At 47.0% G+C, this 21,964-nt stretch overlaps 1 protein-coding gene across 1 annotated transcript; it reads right to left on the minus strand.

The window, feature by feature from the left end:
- Positions 1 to 115: 115 nt before the first annotated feature.
- Positions 116 to 21,473, minus strand: Batf (basic leucine zipper ATF-like transcription factor). The gene is made up of 3 exons (XM_027418552.2): positions 21,156 to 21,473; positions 18,770 to 18,874; positions 116 to 639 (listed from the first exon to the last, which is right to left on the minus strand). The coding sequence occupies exons 1-3, from the start codon at positions 21,216 to 21,218 to the stop codon at positions 430 to 432; spliced, it is 378 nt and encodes a 125-aa protein (XP_027274353.1). The 5' UTR covers positions 21,219 to 21,473; the 3' UTR covers positions 116 to 429.
- Positions 21,474 to 21,964: the final 491 nt, after the last annotated feature.

The following is a 21,964-nucleotide window of genomic DNA, read 5'->3' on the forward strand; positions in this document are numbered from 1 at the left end:
GAATCCCTAGAGTCTGGAGGAGCTTCCTGAAGCCAGGGAGAAAAACTAGGTCCCAAACCAAAGGAAAGTCATTTGTGGAATGCTAATGGGGAAACAGGGAAGCTGTTCTCCAGGGCTGGTTTCTTAGAAAATATTTATTTAGAAAACTATCCCCTCCCTACCCTCCTTCCTCTGTGCTGTGGGTCTTAGACATCCACGACACCAGGGGCTGCTTCCCCATCATGTGGCGTCCGGTACATTGGTTATACTCTGCTGGAGACTCCAAGTCCCTCTGGCCACTACAGTTCTTGCGTTTGGTACTTGTCCAGGCCTCTTCCACTGGGTCTCCAGATGGAGGTATGAGGGTAGCCAGGCCTCCGTTTTCATGCCCCTCTGAAGGCCTGTGGGAGTGGCGTCTGCTGGGATTCTGTCCTCTTCCTGTCTGGAAGTTCAGGGCTGGAAGCGTGGCGAGCTGGTGTGAGGCTGGTGGAAGGCGTGGGCACTGTATACCACCTCGGGAGGTGAAGGGGTGCCGCTGGCCAGCACGGAGCACAGGGGTTCGTGGCTGCTCAGCACGGATGTGAAGTACTTCAGCTCCTCTGTGAGTTGTTTGATCTCCTTTCGGAGAGCTGCATTCTGTTTCTCCAAGTCTTCGCTCTCCTGTAAAGGGACAATCACACGATGATGAGTGTCAGGGAAGATGGGAAGGTTGGTGGGGCGGGAAGGCAGTGCCATGAGGGTTTTCTATCTACAGAGTGGTTTTCTATCAGCACAGTCATGAAGAAGGGCAACTGAAAATTCTTGTGCACGGGAAGAGGTGTGCACACGCACACACGTTTGCACGGACGCACTTATATAAATGTCAGGTTGACCCACAAGCAACTGCTCACAGTCTAATCTGCCTCTTCTCGATTATTATAACAAAACACTGGGGACTGGATGGCTTATCTAGCTCAGAGTTCTGGTGGTTCAAGGATATGGTGACTGAGGACTGGGCATGGTGGGAACGTGGATGGGCAGGTGGGCAGTATAGAAAAGGAGCTCGTGTAGACGAGAAAGGAGATGTTCGGGTCTCTTTATAACAATACTCTGTGGTACCCAACCCCATCCCTCAGAAGCAAGCTGTGCATGGTGGCACAGATCTGTCATGCTAGCACTCAACACGTGCAGGCAGGAGGTTTGGGAGTTGGAGGCCAGCCCAGGCTAGAAAGGAAATAAAATGAGAGCCTGTCAGTGTGTCTCTAGATAAATGAGTCTGAAGGGCTGGGGAACGCGCCTAGTGTGCATAGACAATGAAGCCTTAGGTTCCATCGCTAGTGTACTGAAAAGAAAGGAAGGAAGGGAGGGAAGGAGGATGCACAGAAGGAAGGAAGAAAAATAGAAGAGAAATTGAGACAGGCATTAATACCTTTTAGGGATTAATCGTCCCTTACTGGCACCCCTCCCCCAACACTAATGCTTCACTAGGGATCAAACATACAAGTTTGGTGGAGATAAACAATGGAAAACCTTACCTAGGGTGTGTGTGTGAGTGTATGTGTGTGTGAGTGTGTGTGTGTGTGAGAGTGTGGGTGTGTGTGTGCACGCGTGTGTGTGAGCTTATACTTGTGTTCTTACAGGTGTGTGTACAAATATGCCTTCATGTGTGCCTCCGGGCTGAGTGTGGCAAGCATATGCCAAGAGAAACTGGCTATCGAGCCAGATCCTAAGAGAGTGGAAAGCAGTTTGTGGAACATTTTCTGTCCGTTTACTCCACCCCACCCCACCCCATACACCAAGTGCCTTGTGTTTGCCCCTTCACTCAGGTTCTAGGATGTTTAGAGGGAGCCTTTCTGAATATCGAGGCTCTATGATGGACTTGGTGTTCTATTCTGCTCCCTTCTGCCCACAATTGTTGAGTTTCCCAATCCTGTTCCAAACCGTCCCCAAACCTTGAACGGTATCCAGTAGACACTGTGTTTCTATGTGTAAACCTGTGATGAAGTTTATAAACATAGGAAGAGATTACCAGCAAATAATCATGAAATGGAATATTTATGACAATATACTATAATTGGAGTTACTTAAGACTTATGAACTGTTTATTTCTGGAACTTTCCATTTAGTATCCTCAGACCACAGTTGACAGTGGATTAACTAAAACCATAGAAAGGGAAACCTCAAGCAAGTCCTATGCTCTCTGTGTCAGTACAGAAACTGAGCATTTGGTCTAGAAACATCTTTCTGTGTTGGTAGGGACCACATCACCTATCAACCACCATGGCACTCTGGTACCTAGCAACTACTGAGAAGCAATAGCTCCTCCAGACCATGAGATTCCCAGACCTCAGTGAATAGATGCCTGCTAAGTACTGGAGTCTCCCCAACCCCCCAGAAAGACAAAGGTGCTGGAGGGGCAAAAGAGTCTCAGCTCAGCTCAGAAGCTGCCTGGCTCCAGCAGGCAGTTCTTACTTTGGCAGAGTTGGGATCTGAGGAGAAAGCTCTCTTTTCCATGTGAGTGTTGTGTGTACTCATATATGGGTGCAGGTGCATACAGGCAAGGTGTGTGTGTGTGTGTGTGTGTGTGTGTGTGTGTGTGTGTGTGTGTAGAGGACAACCCACCCTTGCACCTTCCTGTCACAGTTTGGTTGAGAGAGGGCTTCTCATTGGCCCGAACTTCCAGCTGGCCCAGAAGCTTGCAGGGATCTGCCTCCAGTCTCGCTTGCCATTGCAGAGATTCCAGGCACACGCTCCTCACCCCACTTTTTACATGGGTGTAGAGAACCAAATTCAGGTCCTCACATTAGCGCTTTAGCAACTAAACCATCACTCAGCACTGGAAATCTGAGCTTTTAACAGGTGTCTTGGGTCATTCTAATGACCAGACAAGTTTGAAAATTACGGTCAATAAAATACTGGTTAAATATGATACAAATAATTATAAAATCTGCCTTAATTATTTAAGCATGTGTTAAATGGCTGCTTAAGTGCCAAATGGACTTAAATGTTTGTTGGCTGACTCGCTGATAACATCAATTGTTGGCATGAGAATGTTGACTCAAAAGTATAGTGGTTAGCAGATGTAAGATAACTTGACATTTAAAATTTGCCCTAATATGATCCATCAGGAGTGAGCTGCAGGCTGATGAGAGGTGGGATTTATCACTTACATTGCCAGTCATCTAAACCCAGTACAGTCAGGGTTTTCTTTTTAAGTGGTGGAAGAGCACAGGACCCTGACCTCGATCATCAAGCAGGCTTCCATTTCTTTTGAAGGTCAGATGTGAGCATGCTCAGCCTCGGCCTGACATTCTGAAAGCTTTCTGAGCTAACCAAGGCCCCTAGCCGGATGCAAAGGAAACCCCCATCTCCAGAGTGGGATAAGGGAAGCCAAAAGCTGGACGGTGCTCAGTCCCTGACTGCTGCTCCTGCAGGCTGTGGCCAGCTGGGCATTTCACCATTCTTTGTTTTTTCTTGCGCATCCCAGAGGGAGGTCAGCAAACCCTTTGCCAGTAAGGCATTACCCCTTTACTGAAAGGTGGGCGAAATGAAGCTGGGGGGGTGGTAGGCTAAGACGGGAACTGGGGCCCGGAGTCCTGGCCCTTTCCTCGCCCCCTCTGAGAGTTTCCACTGGTGACAGCATTTACTGTAAGTTCAGTGCTCTGAAGAACCTGGGCAAACCCCAAGGCAGCAAGCAGAGACGGACTGGGTGGGCGGGCTCTGATCTTCTCCCCGCCTAGAGGCTGGCCCAGCTTTCGGGAAGTGACTGCAGGGCAAGTCACTAGCAAGCTCTTAGGAGCACCCTCCAGCTTTCTCCTCCGCCACCTCCTGGGCCTGCAGATTCCAAAGCCCAAGCTGGACAGGCCTGACTAACCACCATCTGCTGCCTGTAACCGTGGGGCAAAGTTTGCTTCAGTCTTTGCAAAGACTGCTTCTTGCAAGAGAAATGTCTGTAAGCTCAGGGCCACACTGGCCACTCCCTAGAGAAAGGCTTTAGCTTTGACTTCCCTTGCAGGAGGAAGTGGCTGATCTGGGCCCCATCCCTCCACTCTGCCCGGGGATAGAAGGGGTGGGGGGAGTAGCCCCCCCCCGGAGAGGACTAAGATAACTAAAGGGCAGTTGGGGGCAGCTGTTTATCCACAGGGACAACAACCAAACTCCCTAACTTGCCAGTGTGGGCAGGGACCAGACTCAGTGAGAGAGCAGAGTGAGGGGGTGGGGTGAAGGAAATTTCCTCTACCAGGCAGGCCTCTGGCCACAGTGGGGAGAGCTAGCCTGCCTCCTGGCTCCACATAGCTAGCCTGTTCTTCACTTTTCAGAACGTGGAAGTCTGCGCTGTCAGTATGACCGTCCTACCAGACCAACTGAGACCCGGAGCCAAAACCTTACTGCCTAATTTCCTAAAAAGCTCACAGGCTGGTGGCAGCAACTGTGAGGAGAAAGTGCTATAGAGTCCCCCTCACACGTGTCTTCTCAGAAGTGTAGAAGCCTCTCATGGTGGACCCATAGCCAGGAAGGAGATCTGCAGGCCTCCACTTGGACTCCCCTTTCCTGCCTCTCCTGCCTTGAGGACCTCACTGCTGGAGTGAGCTAGGGGCTCCCAGGAGCAAGGAGAAAACCTCAGCCACCCCACTCCACCCCTGCCATGCCCTCCAAAGGGACAGCAGTTCTAGAGATCATTACACACATAGACTATGACCTTAAACAACATCACATAATACCACATGCTGATCCGGCCACACCCCCGAAGCCACAGAATTGCCCACTTCCATCCTGCCACCCTGGAAAGGCCCTCCAAGGCCAGAGCATCCTCCAAAATGAGCCAAGGCCTGGCTCCATGACAGTGGGTGACTGGCCCTTGGGGAATTCACTTTCCCTGTTGAAAACTGGTTGCTGCACTTGAAGACAAGATGATCCCCAATCTTAGCCAGATATTGTGCCTTCTGGGAGCACTAGCAATGCTGGTGACAGGTTCTCACTAAGTAGATCTGGGGCAAGCCCGAGTGTTCCACTGTTCCAGGCTCACAAGACTTCTATGGGGTAGCTAATGCTGATAGACAGGAGTGGGGGTGTCTCTAGTTTCCCCTTGAATTCGCCAATATTTTAGATTCCAAATTGGCTACCTAAATGTATTAGTAAACTAGAACCTGTAACCCCCAGTCTTTTGGGTTTCCTGTGCACGTGCATGTGCCTGGGTGTGCGTGTATGTCTCAGGCATCAAGATTTGTGTGTGTGTGTGTGTGTGTGTGTGTGTGTGTGTGTGTGTGTGTGTGTGTGAAGAGAGAGGGGGGTTAGAGTTGAGTCTTATTATGGAGCCTAGCTGCTTTGGAACTGGCTCTGTAGACCAAGATGGTCACAAACTCACTAAGGTCTTCCTGTCTCTTCCTCCTGATTACTGGAATTAAAGAAGTATGCCCCTGGACCTGCCCTTTTAAGTATTTTATAGCTATCATCATGTTTAATCTTTGTAACATCATTGCACAGTATGAAGGGAAACTGAGGCACAGAGAAGTTAAGCAACACACTGGAGGTCACACAGTTTGTAGGTTGAAGCACAAGTACCTCCCCTTTGCCTCCTTGTACCTGCCTTGGGATTCTGCTATAACCAGCTGAGACTGAATTACCTCTGCTCTGTTCACTTGCCAATGTTACCATCCCAATTTCCCTCCCCCATGATAATCCAAAAGCTGATGTTCACAGCTCACCGCCCCCCCCCCACCTGTGGAGGGTCACCTGATGCCACTGCTATCAAAGATCTGGGGGTGGCTAAGGAGGAGGCTTCCTGAGTATGGGAACACTCTGGGAAATCCCCTATTGGAGGGGCTGAAGAGCAGGTCACTCAGAGCTCCTCAGTGGTGGGGAATCCCCAGGCTGGTCCCTCAGCCCCAGGCAGCTGAGCTGGCTGGAGATTGGGAGCAGCTGGCACCTCCTGGCTGGGGTCTGGCCTGAGCTCAGCAGGTTCTCCCAAGACACACTCTGCTCTGCTCCTAGCCAGCATTTTATTAAAAAAAGAAAGAAATTGTATTTTATGCACGTGTTTGCCTACATGTATGTTGGTACACCATTATATGCCTGGTGCCTATGGAGGCCATAAAAGGGTGTCAGGTCCCCTGGAACTGGAGTTACAGATGGTTATGAACACCTGGACATGGAACCTGGGTTCTCTGGAAAGGAAGCCTCTGCTCTTAAGCACTGAGCCATTGCTCCAGCACCACCGGCTTGCGTTTACTAATAGCCATTTCCAGAGGTGGAAAATAACCCTGGCATTTTTTCCTGCTCAAAGGAGTGAACACACCATCATTGGCACGAGGAGCTTCCAACTCGAGTGCATTTGGAGTTGGGGCTACCATGTGCCACACATGAAGAACACATGGCAAGTGGAGCCCTCAGTCCCTGATTACGTTCCCACTGAGAGGGGGGCTGCTCCCCAGGAGAGGGAGGACTAGGCCTCCATCTGCCACTATTGCCTTTTACCTGAGAGGAAGAGTCACCACATAGTGGGTGACTCTGGATCTGTTTTCAGCTCCCAGCCATCAGTAGCTGGTCATCCACACCAGCCAGGCCCTCAGTGCCCTGTCTACCATCATGGGATTGGAAGGCTGTTGCCTGGGTCTCATTTTTCCTCAAAATTTGAAAAACACTGGAAGCTGGTTCACTCAGCATCTTCCCCAAACACCCCACTGCTTTCAGCTTGAGAGACTCAGATACCCAGCTTCCTTGCATCTGGAGCCAGGTGTATTTGGGTTTGTGTATGGGGGTGTCTGTGTCTGTGTGTGTGCACACTTGTATGTGTGTGAGAGAGAGAGAGAGAGAGAGAGAGAGAGAGAGAGACAGACAGACAGACAGACAGACAGACAGAATTATGACTGATGATATGTAGATAGAAGCACAGGGACAGGGGATTCTCTTTCTTCTTGCATGGTAGAGCCACTGGGCAAGGACAAGTCCACTCTCCTTCAACACAGAGTGATGCCTGGAGGGCCAGCAGCCATGTTGCAGGCTTGACAAGAAAGCTGTGCCGATGCTGTGGCCAAGAGGGCTTTGTTTTTCTGTTTCTAATCTGCTCTTTCCAATCTGAGCTTCTTGCTACCTGAGAAAAAGGAACCGTGGCTGGCTGCTACCTCCCCTTGATGGCCTATCCACTACTTGTAGCTGACTGGTCTCCTAGGAAGCCCAATTGGGAAAAACAGAGAGCAGAGGCGAGTAAGCGTAGGTAGCGGTGGTGAGAGTATAAAAGCAGGAAGAGCAGCGAGAGGACGCTGTGGATGCACCCAAGTGATCCACCATGAGGTGCTGGGATGAGTACCTGCACAGAACTCTACAGACTCATCCCATACATTCTGCCGAATGCCCCAACAGCTTCAGTTTATTCAACTTATTTCTGCCTGTGGCTCTTCATCCATTTCTGGTGCCTTGGGTTGCTTTTGGCCCAGAGTCTCGCCATTGGTTCCTTTCCCCCAGATCATTGAAGCTTCCACTTTGAGTCACACTTTATCTCCAATATCAGGGGCTTGGGAAAGAGCCCCTGCATCGCTGCGCTGGCCCTGTTCTGAAGTCACTTTTGGCATTGCACTATTTTGTTCTTTTCAAAGCACCTTTCAAGTGGCGTGATTTCAGCCCCTCCATCCACGTGCAGACTCCACCCAGTGTCCCTTAGAGGCCCCAATTTCATTATTCTGCATGGGACACAGGCATCACGATTTTAAAAACACTCCCCTGACAAGCCTAGTGCTTAGCCAAATTGAGACTCATGCTCACTAGGGGTTTTTAACACCATATAATAGCATAACTAATCATTATTAAATTTATTTCATTAATATTTTTTTCTTTTTTATTGTTTGTTTTTTAAGACAGGGTTTCCCTGGGTAGTTCTGGCTGTCCCGGTACTCACTTTGCATACCAGGATGTCTTGGAACTCAGTGATCTGCCTGCCTCTGCCTCCTAGCACCACCTGTCAGCACCACCTGGATTTTTATAAGTAGCATAAGATAAAGAATCTTAGAGTTGGATGAAAATTTCTAAGTTAGTTTTTTTTCTAAAACACTTTGGAATTTTAACATAATATACTGTTAGTGAAAACAAGGTTCAGAACAGCTCTTAAAGGGTTAAATTTCTTAATTGTTAATATTACTATGTGTGTATGATGTGTGTGAGAGGACAGGCATGCATGAGCCATGGGCAGGTATGTGGAGGTCAGAGGTCATCTTTCTGGAGTCAGTTCTATAAATTCCAGGGATCGAACTCAGGTCGGCAGGCTGTGCTGCAAGCACATTTACCCCAATGACTCCTCCCTGGCCCCAGCACACCTGGTTCTTACAAAGAAAAGGCAAGAGATGGGACTCTGTGTGAATCTCACTAGTTAGAACTTGGTCACACTAGTTCCCTGTGGGTTGGTGAGCTCTCCCCCGACCCCCAGGGCAGAGGGCAGCTATCCTTGCCTTCATGGGTTAGTCCTAAATGATGGGACTGGGGCAGCACATAGTAAATGCTCACAAAATCATGTTGCTCCCTTGCCAGCTTAGAATGTGACAAGTGCATGCCCGTGATGCCTGTGACATCCAGGCTATCGGCGAGTGTTTTACCTAACATTCCAGCTTTAACAGCTTCTGCTTTGTGCTTTGAACCTCGGAATAGTTATAAAAAAAATCTAAGAGGTTCCTTTTTTCAAAAGGCCCAACCATGTAGAGATTGGGAATAGCCAACTGACACCACTCTGCCACCTCCTCTACTCTGAATGTAATTTCCCTCACTTGGTCTTGAACAACCCAAGGAGGTGTAAACAGAGGCAGTAGAAGGAGGCCCTTGTGGTGAAGCAGCCAGCTTAGAGTTCTCATGAACACCAGACAGAAAGGCAAAGGCGTAGTTCTCACGAGGGAGGAGACACTGAGCTGATGTGTGTGTTAAGGCTAGGTTCTGCACTGACTGAGAAGACAAGCTCGAGGCAGAGGTCTCCTTCCTTCCAGCTGCAGTTCTACTTCCCTTCCCCGACACGGAAGAGGATTCTTATATCGGCTCTCTCATTCCAACTCATACATCCCGGGAAGGCTCCTGCTTCACATTTAAGAATTTAGGTTCACTGGTTCAAAGGCCCTTAGCTTGGGAGGTCTAGGCCCTAGTCGGGTAACCTGATACTGCTGTCCTGATAAATGACATGCTGTCAAACAGCCTTCTTAACACGTATGTTCATAGCCATAGACTAGAGCTGCCATCAGCCTTGGCCAGAGAGAAGCGTGTGTGTGCTGTGGTCCACAGTTAATGTAGAGACCCATCACCGGTCAGAGTGCCGAGAATAAGTGACAATTGAGTGCTCGGCCTTAGATAGCACATCAGTATCAACCCCTAGCCCTTCAGCCAAGGCTCAGGGAACTCCACAGAAGAGGGGCCGAAAGAACCTAAGAGCCAGAGGATGGGGAGGAGCACTGGGAAATGTCTTCAGGATTTGATGTGACCATTAAACTCATGAACTCACAGCAGCTATCTTTACTGAACAAGATCAGTGGGCAGTCCACGGGCAGCATAAGTAGGACTCAGTGGATAGACAGACAGACAGACAGACAGACAGATAGATAGGACATGAGTCAGAGAGGGAAGGGAATGTGTTGGGGAGACTGGGAGGAGGGTTGGTGGAGGGTGTACACACTGTTTAAATTTATGAAATTGTCCAAGAATTAACAAAAGATAGTCTATTTAAAGAAAAGTTTAAGTTGAGAGCAATCCCCAGCCTGGATTAGGGTGATCTTCATGTGCTCCACCCCCCCAACCTGGATCCTCCCGCTGCACTTCTGATTTGTCCCTGTCACTCTGACTCTGTGGCTCACTGTCCTTTTCTGATGCTTTCACGTTGCTTTCTGCCCCAAGTCTCTGTCGTTGGTCCCCTCTCCCCAGATCTTCCCAGCCTCCTCTTTGATTTGCACTTGATCTCCAGTGTCAGGGCCTTGGGAAAGCACCCTCCTCAGCACCCCCAGCCCTGCCCTCAGCTCCATTACTGCCCTAACCCTGTCTCTAATTCACTTTCAACATTGTAGTATTGCATTTTGTTCAAAGTGTTTTTCACGAGGTGTAGTTAATGAGATTCTTTATTTGTCTGGTTTCCTGGCCTACAGTTAAATGTGAGACCCATGAAACCAAGGGCCCAGGCCTTCTTGCTATAATCTCGGTGCCTAAAGGAACCACACATGCAGGAAACTGTCAAACACTGGCCGAGCAGGTGGATCATTTCTGCTGCTGAGCGCTGAGATGGTGGTCAGCCTTTACAGCCTGCTGGAGCTCCTGGCTAATCAATGAGCACAAGGCATGTTCACGGGTCCGTTGAGTCCTTCTGGCTGCTGAAAACTGCCTTTTACTCCTAAGGATTTGGGCTGTCTGCTTGGCTTTGAACTTTATCATTTACATTTGTAAGTGATTCAGGTCACTGTCCTTAGTTCCCCCACACTTTCTGGAATGGTTCAAGGCCACCTGTTCCGTATGAAGTTCACTATGGTCCTTTTTCACTCCCCAAATGCTCCAGGTTGGAGGATAAATTGTAAGGTCACCTACCCAAACTTGACAATGATACCTCTCCCTCAGTTTCCTTCAGAGTTCTCTCAACTTTGACCACCTTCTTTATAAATAAGTATAAAATAAAACAATAAAAATAAAACATAGAGTATAGCTATATTAAAATATTAACTAATTAATTTGAGATAAGGTCTCACTATGTACCTCTGGTCTGGTCCTCACTATATAGACTAGGCTGGCCTTGAAATCAGACAAATCCATCTGCTTCTGGCTCCTATGTTCTGGGTTTAAGGGCCTAAGGCCATGACCAGCCCTAACACCTGATTTTATTTCTGCTATTAATTAGTATCTTGTCTTTTTAAACAAATGTGCATACTTATTTCTGTAAAATCTCAACCCTGGTGCAAAGACAATTTGTCTTTTGCATTTTGTCATGACTCTGTCATGGCTACACTGTCACAACTACTATTTTTTTTCATGGCTACTTCGTCAAATGCATGATCATCAATTTACTTGAAACAGTTGCCTAGTATGGAACACTTTGACAGTCATCAAAATGTCCCTGTTGTAAATAACACTAGAAACGACACCTTGGTGTACACTGGGCTTTTTGCTCTCTCCTCTCTGTGGATAAATTTCTCAAAGATTACTGGGGAAAAGGGCATCATCCACCTCCCAGTCCCCCACAGTTTGCAGTAGGAAATGTTCAAAGGGTCCCATAAGACGGCATAACAAACAAAGAGTGTCTGCCCCAAGATGACTGCAGCTCCTGTGATCTTCCACAGCCAGACCCCCTTGCCAACCAAAGCAGGCACAGGGAAACACTGAGTGTTAGGCTTTCTAGAATAAATAATCTTGTCAATTAGTTTTGTGAAGATTTCATAATGTCATCTTACTGGTACAAGTTATCAATTTCTAACGAACGGGGGGGGGGACACTGGGAGACCTCATTTAAAAAAATAGAAGAAGACCTTATATGTCTGTTTCAATTAAATGGGTATAATTGTTCCATTCAGGGGACATCCGGCAAGTGCTGGATGTCATAGCTGGAGGAAGACAGGTGCAGTCGTGTCTAGTATGTAGAGTTTTACATTCTGTAGCACACGGGACAACCGTATAGTATTGTCAGAATTGTTAGCAGACCTGAGGATATGAGCCTACAATCCTACCTGTTTTGGAAACCGAGGCAGAATATGGAAAGTTAAAGGTCTGCCTAGGCTATAAAGTCAGTTTAGGACCAGCCTGAGTAGCTTCATGATACCTTGTCTCAAAATTTTAAATGTAGAGGGGGAAAGGACTAGGGGTATAGTTCAGTGGCAGAGTGTTTGCCCAGCATTTATAGCCCTAGGCTCAATCCCCAGTACCAGGGTGTTGGGGGCGGGGAGTATGCAACTTAAAACGTCAATCACTCTGAGGTTGAGAAACCCTGCCCTGATGTGTATTGTTTTCATCATCAGAATAGAAAATTAGGTTATTTTCATTTGACTAGGAAAAATGTGTGTACGCTTTCTGTGCAGCTTCTGCCCACTTATTGATTGGTGTCATGATGTTTTTCTTTCAAAAGATGTTCTTTCTTGGTATACACATTAAATCTTCATGAATTTAATTTAATGCAAATATTTTCTTAAAAAATATCATCGGCCTTGTAGGTTCCTGCCTTTGCATCTTCTAAATAAAGAGACTTTTAAACTCTAGGCCTTGCCCACCTTAACTCCTTCTAAGGTCTCTTGCTGTTGTTGAGTGTTCTAAAACTAATGAGAGTCTTGCTGTGCAAGCATCCTGGCCATCAGTCAGTCTACTTCATGGCTTACCCTTTCCGAAATGACAGATGGGAACAGTAAAAACAAACAAACAACAACAACAAAAACAAAGCTCAGAATGTCATGAAGCAGATGCAAGCTGGTAGGGAGGTAAGAACTCGGGTCCTTGGGTGTCCCTAAGAAAATACACTGATTTCTTCATTGGTAACATAACAGGTTGATCTAAAATCCCCAAGTTTCCTTTTTAAATATTTTGATCCAATGTACAACATAGTATGACCATAATTATTGGCATTTCCTTTACAAGCCATTATGTGGACCCATGGTGAGAACCTCTGTGTAAAGACAAACTAAAAGCACAGTTATCCTGTGGCCCAGTCCATTGCTGTGGGAAGGCCTCCTGAAGACACCTGTCGAATGGGGTAGCTGTTGGCTTTCGACCTGGCACCTACAATCCAGTTTAGACAGGCATTCTTCAAGTGTGGGCACCTTCCATTTACCAGTTGGGGTGGTAAATGGCCTTGACATGTTCTTCCTCAACTAAAATAGCTGATTTGCAAAGACTGGAACTATTTCTGATTGCTTACACAGCACATATTCATCGTAATAAAACTGCAAAGAATACCAGGACTAAGGCAATTACCCAAGCCCAGTCACCCACAAGTAACCATTACTAGTATTTTGGAAACTATGCTTCGAGACCAGATCTCATGGGCCAACAACAGTATGGGATGACTCTGCTGACCACCTCCCACCTCCTCTACTCTGAGCCTTCTGGAGAACAATGCTTCTTAATTGATCTCAGTTCTGTTTTCACTGACCCCAGACATTGACTCAAAGTCCCCTGTGCTAGAAGGTGCCAGAGAGCCTCCACTGGCAACAGGATGGCCTGCCACAGGAACATAACTTGCTGTACCTTCTAGTGTTTCACCTCGTACTATGGACCTCAGTGTCATACAAATGTCAATGGTAGTTGCCCCTCAAAATGACAGAGATAAAAAGGATTAAAAATGCAAATGATACCCCTCCTGTCTTACAACTTCAGTGTGACTTTTTGGAAATAGATAACATCAATAAGTTCGGGTAATCCATTTTAAACTTGCGTGTATACTTATGCCCAAACAGATTTTTAAAAATGTGGTTTGAAGAAAATTAGATAGTCTCTTTATACTTTTCTTACTTGAGAGTCTGGGAACTTGGGGCTGGTAAGATGGCTCAGTGGGTAAAGATGCCTGCTTGCTGCCAAGCCTTACGACTTCAGTTGTATCCCCAGGACCTACACAGTGGAGGGAGAGAACTGACCCCTGTGGGTGGTCCTCCGACCTAAACACATGCATGGTGGCAGGCATGCACCTTCCCCCGTAATAAATAAACAATAAATAAGTAACGCAACTTAGAAAATTTTGAAGAGGAGCTGGGAAGATGGCTCAGTGGTTAGGGGTGTCAACTGCTCCTGCAGAGGACCTGAGTTCAGTTTCCAGCACCTATGGCTCACAGTTCCATGGGGTCAATACCTCATCCTTCTTTTGTGGGTACTTGTATTCATGTACTTACATGAATACATGAATTCATGAACTTACACTGTGTGCATGCACACACACACACACACACACACACACACACACACACACACAACTTAAAAACTTTAATACTATTTTAGAAAAGGAAGTTATAGTCTTTCTACACTCAAATGCAACTCATTTTAACAGTTCCATAATAGTCCACTCAGAATGGACTGTCATTTATTCAACCACCATTTCTTAAATAATTTATTTAAATTTATTTTATGTGCATTGCTGTAAAGTTGCCAGATTCCCTAGAACTGGAGTTACAGACAGTTTTGAGCTGCCAGGTGGGTGCAAGGAGCTGAACCTGGGTCCTCTAGAAGAAGAGCCACTGCTCTTAACTGCTGAGCCATCTCTCCAGCCCCTCAAGCACCCTTTTACTGATGGATAGTTCATCAGTTTCCAGACATTACAGAGCAGTGGTAGAGTATCTGTCCAGCCACGTACAAGTCCCTGGGTTCAGTCCTCAGTACCACCAATCAAAACAAAAACCAAGAGAAAAAAACAAAACCCAGCAGAGAATCGAGTCATCAGTGGTGTGCTCGTGAAGAGATTGCTAGACGGCAAACTGCTGGGAGACAGGGAAGGCGCACGCTTCGTCTGAGTGAGCCTAGTCAAGCTGCGGCCTGGGTTATAGCAATTGGTCCTGCTAAGGACGTGTGATGCTCACTCTCCCTTGGCCATTTCCTGTGCCAGCATCATCTTTCACCCTGTCAGTTGAGCAGAGAAGTCTCACACTCACCCTAACTGGCATTTTCCTAAGGAGTACATTGTATTTCTTCCTTTCTGTAAGTTTGTGGTCACTGCTCATTTTTCTTTGAGATCAGTCATCTTCCTGGCATAGAGCTTTCACATATGCAGTAAATGTGCCGTTTTGGCTCTCCAGCTTTATAGATAATTGCCCCCCAGTTTTCCATTTGCCTTTGGTTTTGCCTAGAGTATTTTGAGCTATGGAAACTTTAAAAAATGTCTTCCTTTTTTCAAGATGGGGGTCTCATTATGTAGATGACGCATCTTGAACTCACAGAGGTCCACCTGCCTCTGCCTCCCAAGTGCTAGGATTAAAGGTGTGTGTTACCATGCCCAGGCAATTTTTTAACAACTTTTTGATGTACAAATCATATTTGTATATCAGTACTTTCCTTTATGATTTTCTATTTTATTTGAAAATTTTCCATGCCAAGATACATTTTAAAATCTCATATTTCCCCCTAAGATGTCTTTAGTTTCCTTGAAAAATATTTAATCTGTCTCTGTGTTATGAGGAATGAGGGATCCAGCCTTTTGTTTCTTCAAGTGACTAGCCAGGTGTCCCAACTTTATTGATTGAATAATTCAATTTCTCTGACTGGGTGGAAATGTCATCCTAATTGTTTTGTGTTTATGTCTGTGTCTTGGATGTTGTTATATACATTTCATAATCATGAACGGAGTCACAAATATGTTTTGTGTGGAGTTAGTAAATGCTGAGGACATTGTAACATGGTTGCCTCAGGAGGCTTCTTCCTACCTCTGTCAAAGTAATCAGTGCACCATGCTTGATGACAGAACAGATATTTGAAATGCTAAATGGTAAGCATCTCATGCTCTCACAGGAGAAGCTAGGCCACTGGGGACTTTAAGGCAGATACTAGAGACAACATGCAACACTGAGAAGATACTGGCAGCCAGGCATATATGAGGCTAGGACCCTAAGATAAACCCTAAGGTGTCCCTTACTTGATACATTCCCAGTAACCCATAAACTCTGATTTTCAAATTCTTGGTAGATGAGCCCTATGGCTAGAAGAAGGTTCCAGAACCTTGCATGTAGAGAAAGCATGGAAAGAATCAAGGGCAAACTGAGACTTGAAACTGAACTCACTGGAGGAAGCAGGAGCTTTTCCCCTCTGAACCACACATGTATTTAAGAGGGTGACCAAGAGGAGTGACTGTCAGCAAGAAGACATGCAGAGTTCAGATCACAGTCAAACTCTGCATCTTAGCTACTGTGTGTTGCTGCTAAAAGCTTCTGCCCAAAGCCACAGAACTTAGGTTATAGTGACAGCAGTAAACAGGCCTGTGGCTCGGCCTCTGAGACCTGTTCACTGGGCAGAATGTAAAGGCACATTGCAGTGCTCCAAACAAAGGAGCAGGAAAGACTTTAAATACAGGAAATTGGGTCGCTGTAGGGATCGAGGTTGGGACATGAACATGGCTATGATGACCCTATGATCCCATGGAGCCACAGAACACCAGAGATTACTCACAGCAGTTGTAACCAGAACCACCATCTAAATGTCTTGGTTCTGCCTCTTGTCTTCCTAAGAAAGACAACTGAGGGGCTGGGCCGAGATTAGAGGGCTGAACTGACAGGGGGATAGCCTGCAGCTAGAGACAAGGAGATTCTTTCTTCTACTCCTGTGTCAGAAGGGGGACAGCACTCTGCTGCTAGAAGTGACCAGGTGTGCACTGGGGGACCTTCTGCAGGGGAAGCGATTTCTGTGGAAGATTCTCAGGCATCAAATATGTCTGAGCTTTATAGCTGTTAAGAAGTATTTCAGCACTGAGATTCTGTGGAGAAAAAGTACATCCACTCACATACAACACACAGACACAATACACACATAATACACACATACACAATACACATACATAATACACAACACACACATAATACACAGATACAATTCACACAGACACAATACACACACATACAATACACATCCACAATACACACATAATATGTACATATATACATACATGGAAAATACACGTATGCTTTTATGTACATAAATATGCCTGCTCAATCTCAGCTTTCATACTTCCTATACTATTATTAATAACTCTGCACTGAATCTTTGAGTATTTACTGTAGGCCAGGCACCACACTGAGCTGTTCATCCGCACTCCCTCTAAAAGCAGTTCCTGTCATTTCCCATTCTAGAGGTAAAGGCCTGAGTCTAAGGTCCATGAAGAATGTACATAGGCTCAGTCACACAGACAACAAATGGTAGGGTGGTCATCCAAGCCTGGCCCTCCCTGCACAGAGAGGCTCAGCTCGACTTTCTTCTTCTTTTAATACTGCAAACTTAGAAAGCTTGTGGGTGCTTGCCTGCCTATTGTAAGTGTGGCTTTCCTGCTTTAAGAACTGTTAAATAAGAACCAGGCTCAGGTGAGAAAAGTCAGCTTATGCTGTTGCAACTGTTGTGAGATTTTAAGCCCTAAGGAAATTGCTGGAAGTGAATAAGTAGCAGGGGTAGAGACTGAACACCCAGACTACTGCTCTCAGTCTATCCTGACTGCTGGTTTTATTTTTCTGTCAGTATGACACATATTTGTCAGTTGAAAATGATGTTAGCATGTACTGGGGAATGTTATAAGTACCTACCAAGCAAAACCTAAGCATAGACACAGAGGGGACTTAGGACACGCTGTTTTCAGTTTCCTTACATCTAAGAGCCCCCTTTTTGTCTTCTGAAACTACGTCTTACTTATTCTTTTGACGAATGTGTATGTGTGTGTGGTATGTATATGTGCTTGCTTATATGTGGGCATACGTGTGTATGCATGCACGTGCATGTGTGAGGCCCAAAATTGATGTCAGTATCTTCTCCACCCACTTTCCAACTTCTGTATTAAGTCAGGGTCTCTTGCTGAACCCAAAGCTTGCTGCTTTTGGCTAGTCTGGCCATTTTGTCTAGTCTGGCTACACAACTTGCTCTAAGAGTCCCTGTCTCCACCTCCCATGAACTGGAATTACTGCAGGTTGCCATGTCCATTAGGTTTTCCAGCTCTTTTTTTTTTTTTTTTTTTTTTTTTTTTTTTTTGAGGCAGGGGCTCTCTATGTAGTCCTGCCTGTCCTGGAGCTCACTGTGTAGACCAGGCTGGCTTCAAATTCACAGACATCTTCCTACCTCTGCCTCCTGCCCATTTGGCTTTTATGTAGGTTCTGGGGATCCGAACTCTGACCCTCATGCTTGCATGACAAGCATTTTACCCACTGAGCCATTTCCCCAGCCCCATATTACTTATCCCTGATAAGGCTAAAGCAGTCCATTGCCATGCTAAACATTTGTGTCATTGTCAGCTTATTTGGTTTTGGTGCTTATTGCGCTTTTACCATTGAAAGAAACTTCTGGAATATTAGCAGTATGGAAATATTTTAGGAGAAAGTGCAGGAAGAAGGATGCAAAGAGAAAAGAATGCAAGAACATAGCGAATGGGGCAGACTGTAAAGAGGGAAAAAGTTGGGAGAACTGTGCCCAGCAAGGACTCAGAGTCTCTGCACAAGCTGTGGGCCTCCCAGGTGGGGCTGCAGCTCAACTCCTCCCTGACAGAAAAGTTTGAGAATATTGGCCACTCAACCAAGATTGTCCCAGATTAGTACCCTGTAACCTTGTCTTTCACAGCCTGTATATACCATTAACAATGGAAAACTCAGCACAGAACTTTCCTGATGTTCAGGGGAAAAAAAAGATAAAAAATAAAGGCATCATCATCGACCCCTTTCTCTCAAATGCAAGGGCGTTTGGGTGGCAGAGCATCAGCCTTCTGGAAGGATGAGGTGTGTGGTCCTGAAAGATAGGACTTCCTGAAAGAAAGCCAAATGTAACATCTAACTTCCCCTGAGCATCTGTGTTCTGCTCACAGTGGCTCAGGAAGGATGGTGCTCTCTCTGCTGTCCCTTTCCAAATAGGTGGTTCTGCCTCTCATCAAGCCTCGAGGCCAGGCCACCAGCAGCCCACTCACCTACCGTTGCACTCTCCTGGGTTAGAAAGAGTCAGCCTCCTGTCCCATACTTTGTTACTGAAGGTTTGAATATAGGCATAGGAAAAGGGAGCCTTTCTTCCCCACCTCACCCCTGCAGGTCTTGCCCAGCACTTACTCTTTCTTCCCATGTACATAACTCCACCACAGCAGAACCATCACAGCTGGCTCTCACAGCCCCACTGACGTGGGGTGAAGAGCCTAAGGCACAAGAGCACCATAAGAAGTCTGGGTACTCACCAAGTGCAGGGTGTCGGCTTTCTGTGTCTGCCTCTGTCGACTCTTCTGGGCAGCAATGCGGTTCTTCTCCCTCCTCTGAACTTTTCTTACATCGTCGGATGAGTCCTAACAAGCAGTGAAAGCAAGAACTAGGTAGGTCCATCCCTTTCTTCCAGTCAAAATGGGTTCTATCGTTTAACTGACTCCTTCCTTCCTTCCTTCGTTCCTTCGTTCCTTCCTGGTCCTCAGTTCCTTCTGTACCAACCATACTCTTATTTACAAAAAGCCTGCACCCAAAGACATTTCCTTCAGCATTCCCTGCTACCGGCCCTCAGGTTGCCCATGGCCTTCTTTTCATCAAAAGCTACATGAAGAAATAGCTACATCAAGGCTTCAGGAGGGCTGCTTTGGGAAGCCTCAGATAAGACAATGATATCTGTCCCATCACCTCTGCTCTCTCCAGAGCTATTCTACCCCCACATTCTCTATCTGGGGTGTGTGTGTGTGTGTGTGTGTGTGTGTGCGCCTGCCTTCTTGGTGTTCCTTTTGCTGTTTTCTTTTTTTCTTGAAAACTTTGTTGAGCATCCATTATGTGCCAATGTCTGTACAAGTGCTTTCAGAGATACTATGCTACAATCCCCCAGCTCTCTGAGCAGGTACAGTCATATCTATTTTACGCAGGATGAAGCTGAGGCTTGCCACGCTGGTCCTTGAGCTCATGGCCATCCATGGATATGACATCTCCTGGTGCTGATTCTAAAGCCTGAATCCCCTCTCCACCAGCAATTTTCTTGTGCTGCACCCTTAGGCAGAGGGCCCCACCCCAGATCTCTCTTTCCTTCATCCCCTTTATTGTGCAGCCATCTTGAGACCTTTCTAGTCCAGACCTTTGATGCCTGCTACAATGAGGGGCCATAAATAAGTCTATGAGTTGAGGTGGAAGCCACCTGCTTTAGAGAGCTACTAATGTGGACTTTGGAAGACAAAGCATGCTTTGGATGTAAGTAAGTCCTAAAGAAGATCAGGGAGGTTCATTCTAGCTTTGCAGGTCAGTGAAGACACTAAGAGAAGCCCTTCAGCAACTCCTACCTTGTCAGAGAGGTCACAAATCCTGGGGCCAGGCTCTGACCCTCTTCCCTCTTTATCCAAAACTTCCAGATCATTCTAGCAGGCAGACATTTGGTGAAATAGAGCAAGGAAGCACCCTTCTCATAATGCTGCAGGGGACGAGTTTACCATGGAACTCTGAGTAATTTCCTTCTTAAGAAGAGTATGGTACCATCTTCCACACAGTCTGAGCCACTCCAATACCATTGTGACCAAGGGACTGACTATTTTCCTGTAGAGGTCTTCACCGGTACGGCTTTTTGGTTAGGAGCTTACAGTAGGTGTAATAGCAGATGATGGCCTATGACAGATGTGGTAAGGGGTGGCTGCATATTTCTATTTTGGCTGCAGCATTTTGCAAGCCCCTGGGATATGTGTAAGGAAAGCACTCTGCCCTTGAGCGATATGCCCTGCCCTATATGTGTGCTAAGGAGAGGATGAAGTTTTTAAGTTACTGAGATGTAGAAAAGCTTAATCCAGTGGGTCTATGCTGGATGAGGAAGAGAGTTTTCTAGAGCAAGGGTGTCAAGAATGTGGTAGAGAGAGCTCCAGAAATTTCAAGGTGGGAAGGGCATCCCATCTGAGGCATCTCTCCTGCGCTGAAGCATCTAGGTTTGGCAATCAAGGCTCTAAGACTCCCAGAATCCTTCCCTCCGTCCCCGGCTTCCCAAAGATGATGTTAGCTTCTAGTTCAGGTCTCCAACAAACCTCCAGAGCCACTGCCTTCTTTCTCCTCTCTGGAAGCCTCAGGGAAAGACGCTGGCTGTGACTTCAGCCTCCCTCCCCACTGACTGTTGTAGTCACAGAGGCCGTCCCTGGGCCGGTAGATTAGTTATCCTTTCCTTCCTCCCTACCTTGCTTTGGCTTACTGTATTTCTCTTCCCTAACCTCGGTTCTGTCTGGCCCCTTGGCTCTTCCTGGAAAGCTACAGATCTAGGATTTGGGTGGAGTCCGCCAGCAGCCTACTGACAGATTCCTCTGCTAGCGGTATGAACCCTTCCTCTAAGTTCTGTGATATTCACCCTGACCCTTTCTTCCTAGAAAGTTTCACAGTGGGAACCTAAGTGTGGCCGAGATGAGGCACACTGCTAGGAACAGAGGAAGGGGGCTTGTGGCGGGATGAAGGCTTTGCCACTTGTACCTCCGAATAGCAAATACCACATCCAGACTCTGCTAGAGAGCACCCCGCCAAGTAGAGAGCTACTTCCTCCCCCCCCCAAAAGCTCCCCAGGCAGAACTGGGGAGTGTGGCCCTCTTCCACCACCCCAGGGTATTTAGAAGGCAGGGGATGTAGGGGTACCTGCTTGCCAGGGGGAGGAGAGCGGCTGAAGCTGGAGTCGCTGCTGTCGGAGCTGTGCGGCATGGCTGTAATCTTCCGGACTCTCCCACAACCGCCCAGATGCCCCTGGGCGATCTTCTCACTAGCTGGCTCCTCTTCCTGACTGCTAGGGGGCCACCGGCCCGCCACCTTCCACGGGTGTCTCCCTTGCTTGCCCGGCAGCCACCTCCGACGGCCCCCTGTGTCCTCCTGTCTCTGGGGTGCAGAGGGACTGCTCCCCAAAGGGACATCTCGCTTACTTTGGGGCTTGCGCACACGCTCTCTCTTGTGGTTTCTGGTAATTCAAGCTGGAAGTCACATGGGCGGAAACGTCAACAAGTTAGAAGGTAGTTCGAGAGAAAATACATATCTGGGAAAAGACCACAGAATTAGGTGAAAGAAAAAAAATACACAAAACCCCAGTTTCTTCCGGCAGTTTGAAAGGCAGAGCAAGCTCTCTTCAATTGATGGAGATAAAAGAGAAAAACAGCCAGGCAGGGAAAATCCCCAGCCAGAATTAGCAAGTCCTCTTCTGTCAACATGGCAGAGAGCGGGGAACAGCGGGAGAGAGTTTCCACCGGCACACGACTTGAGTTTTAAACACAAATAAAGCAACAAGACCGGGACCTCTTTCTGGGTTTCACCCGAAAGCAGCTGCCCACCCTGTTTTGGGTTGAGCCTTCCTCAGTCACCCACAGGACAGTGCGGGTGTTCTGGGGACAAAGGAGAAGGAGGGCACTGTCTTTTACAGACTGCCAAACAAGAAGTTGGGACTCTCTGAGAGTCACAGA

The sequence above is a fragment of the Cricetulus griseus genome, chromosome 5 (assembly GCF_003668045.3).
Source record: "Cricetulus griseus strain 17A/GY chromosome 5, alternate assembly CriGri-PICRH-1.0, whole genome shotgun sequence".
NCBI classification, from domain to species: domain Eukaryota; kingdom Metazoa; phylum Chordata; class Mammalia; order Rodentia; family Cricetidae; genus Cricetulus; species Cricetulus griseus.

What these genes read in the sequence shown, in the direction of transcription:
- Batf (XM_027418552.2), bottom strand. Translation starts at nt 21,218, where the DNA reads ATGCCGCACAGCTCCGACAGCAGCGACTCCAGCTTCAGCCGCTCTCCT. An exon ending in CTCCTCCCCCTGGCAAGCAG is followed by an intron (nt 18,875 to 21,155) that starts GTACCCCTACAT and finishes ACTGCTTGTTAG; the next exon opens with GACTCATCCGACGATGTAAG. An exon ending in AAGCCGACACCCTGCACTTG is followed by an intron (nt 640 to 18,769) that starts GTGAGTACCCAG and finishes GTCCCTTTACAG; the next exon opens with GAGAGCGAAGACTTGGAGAA.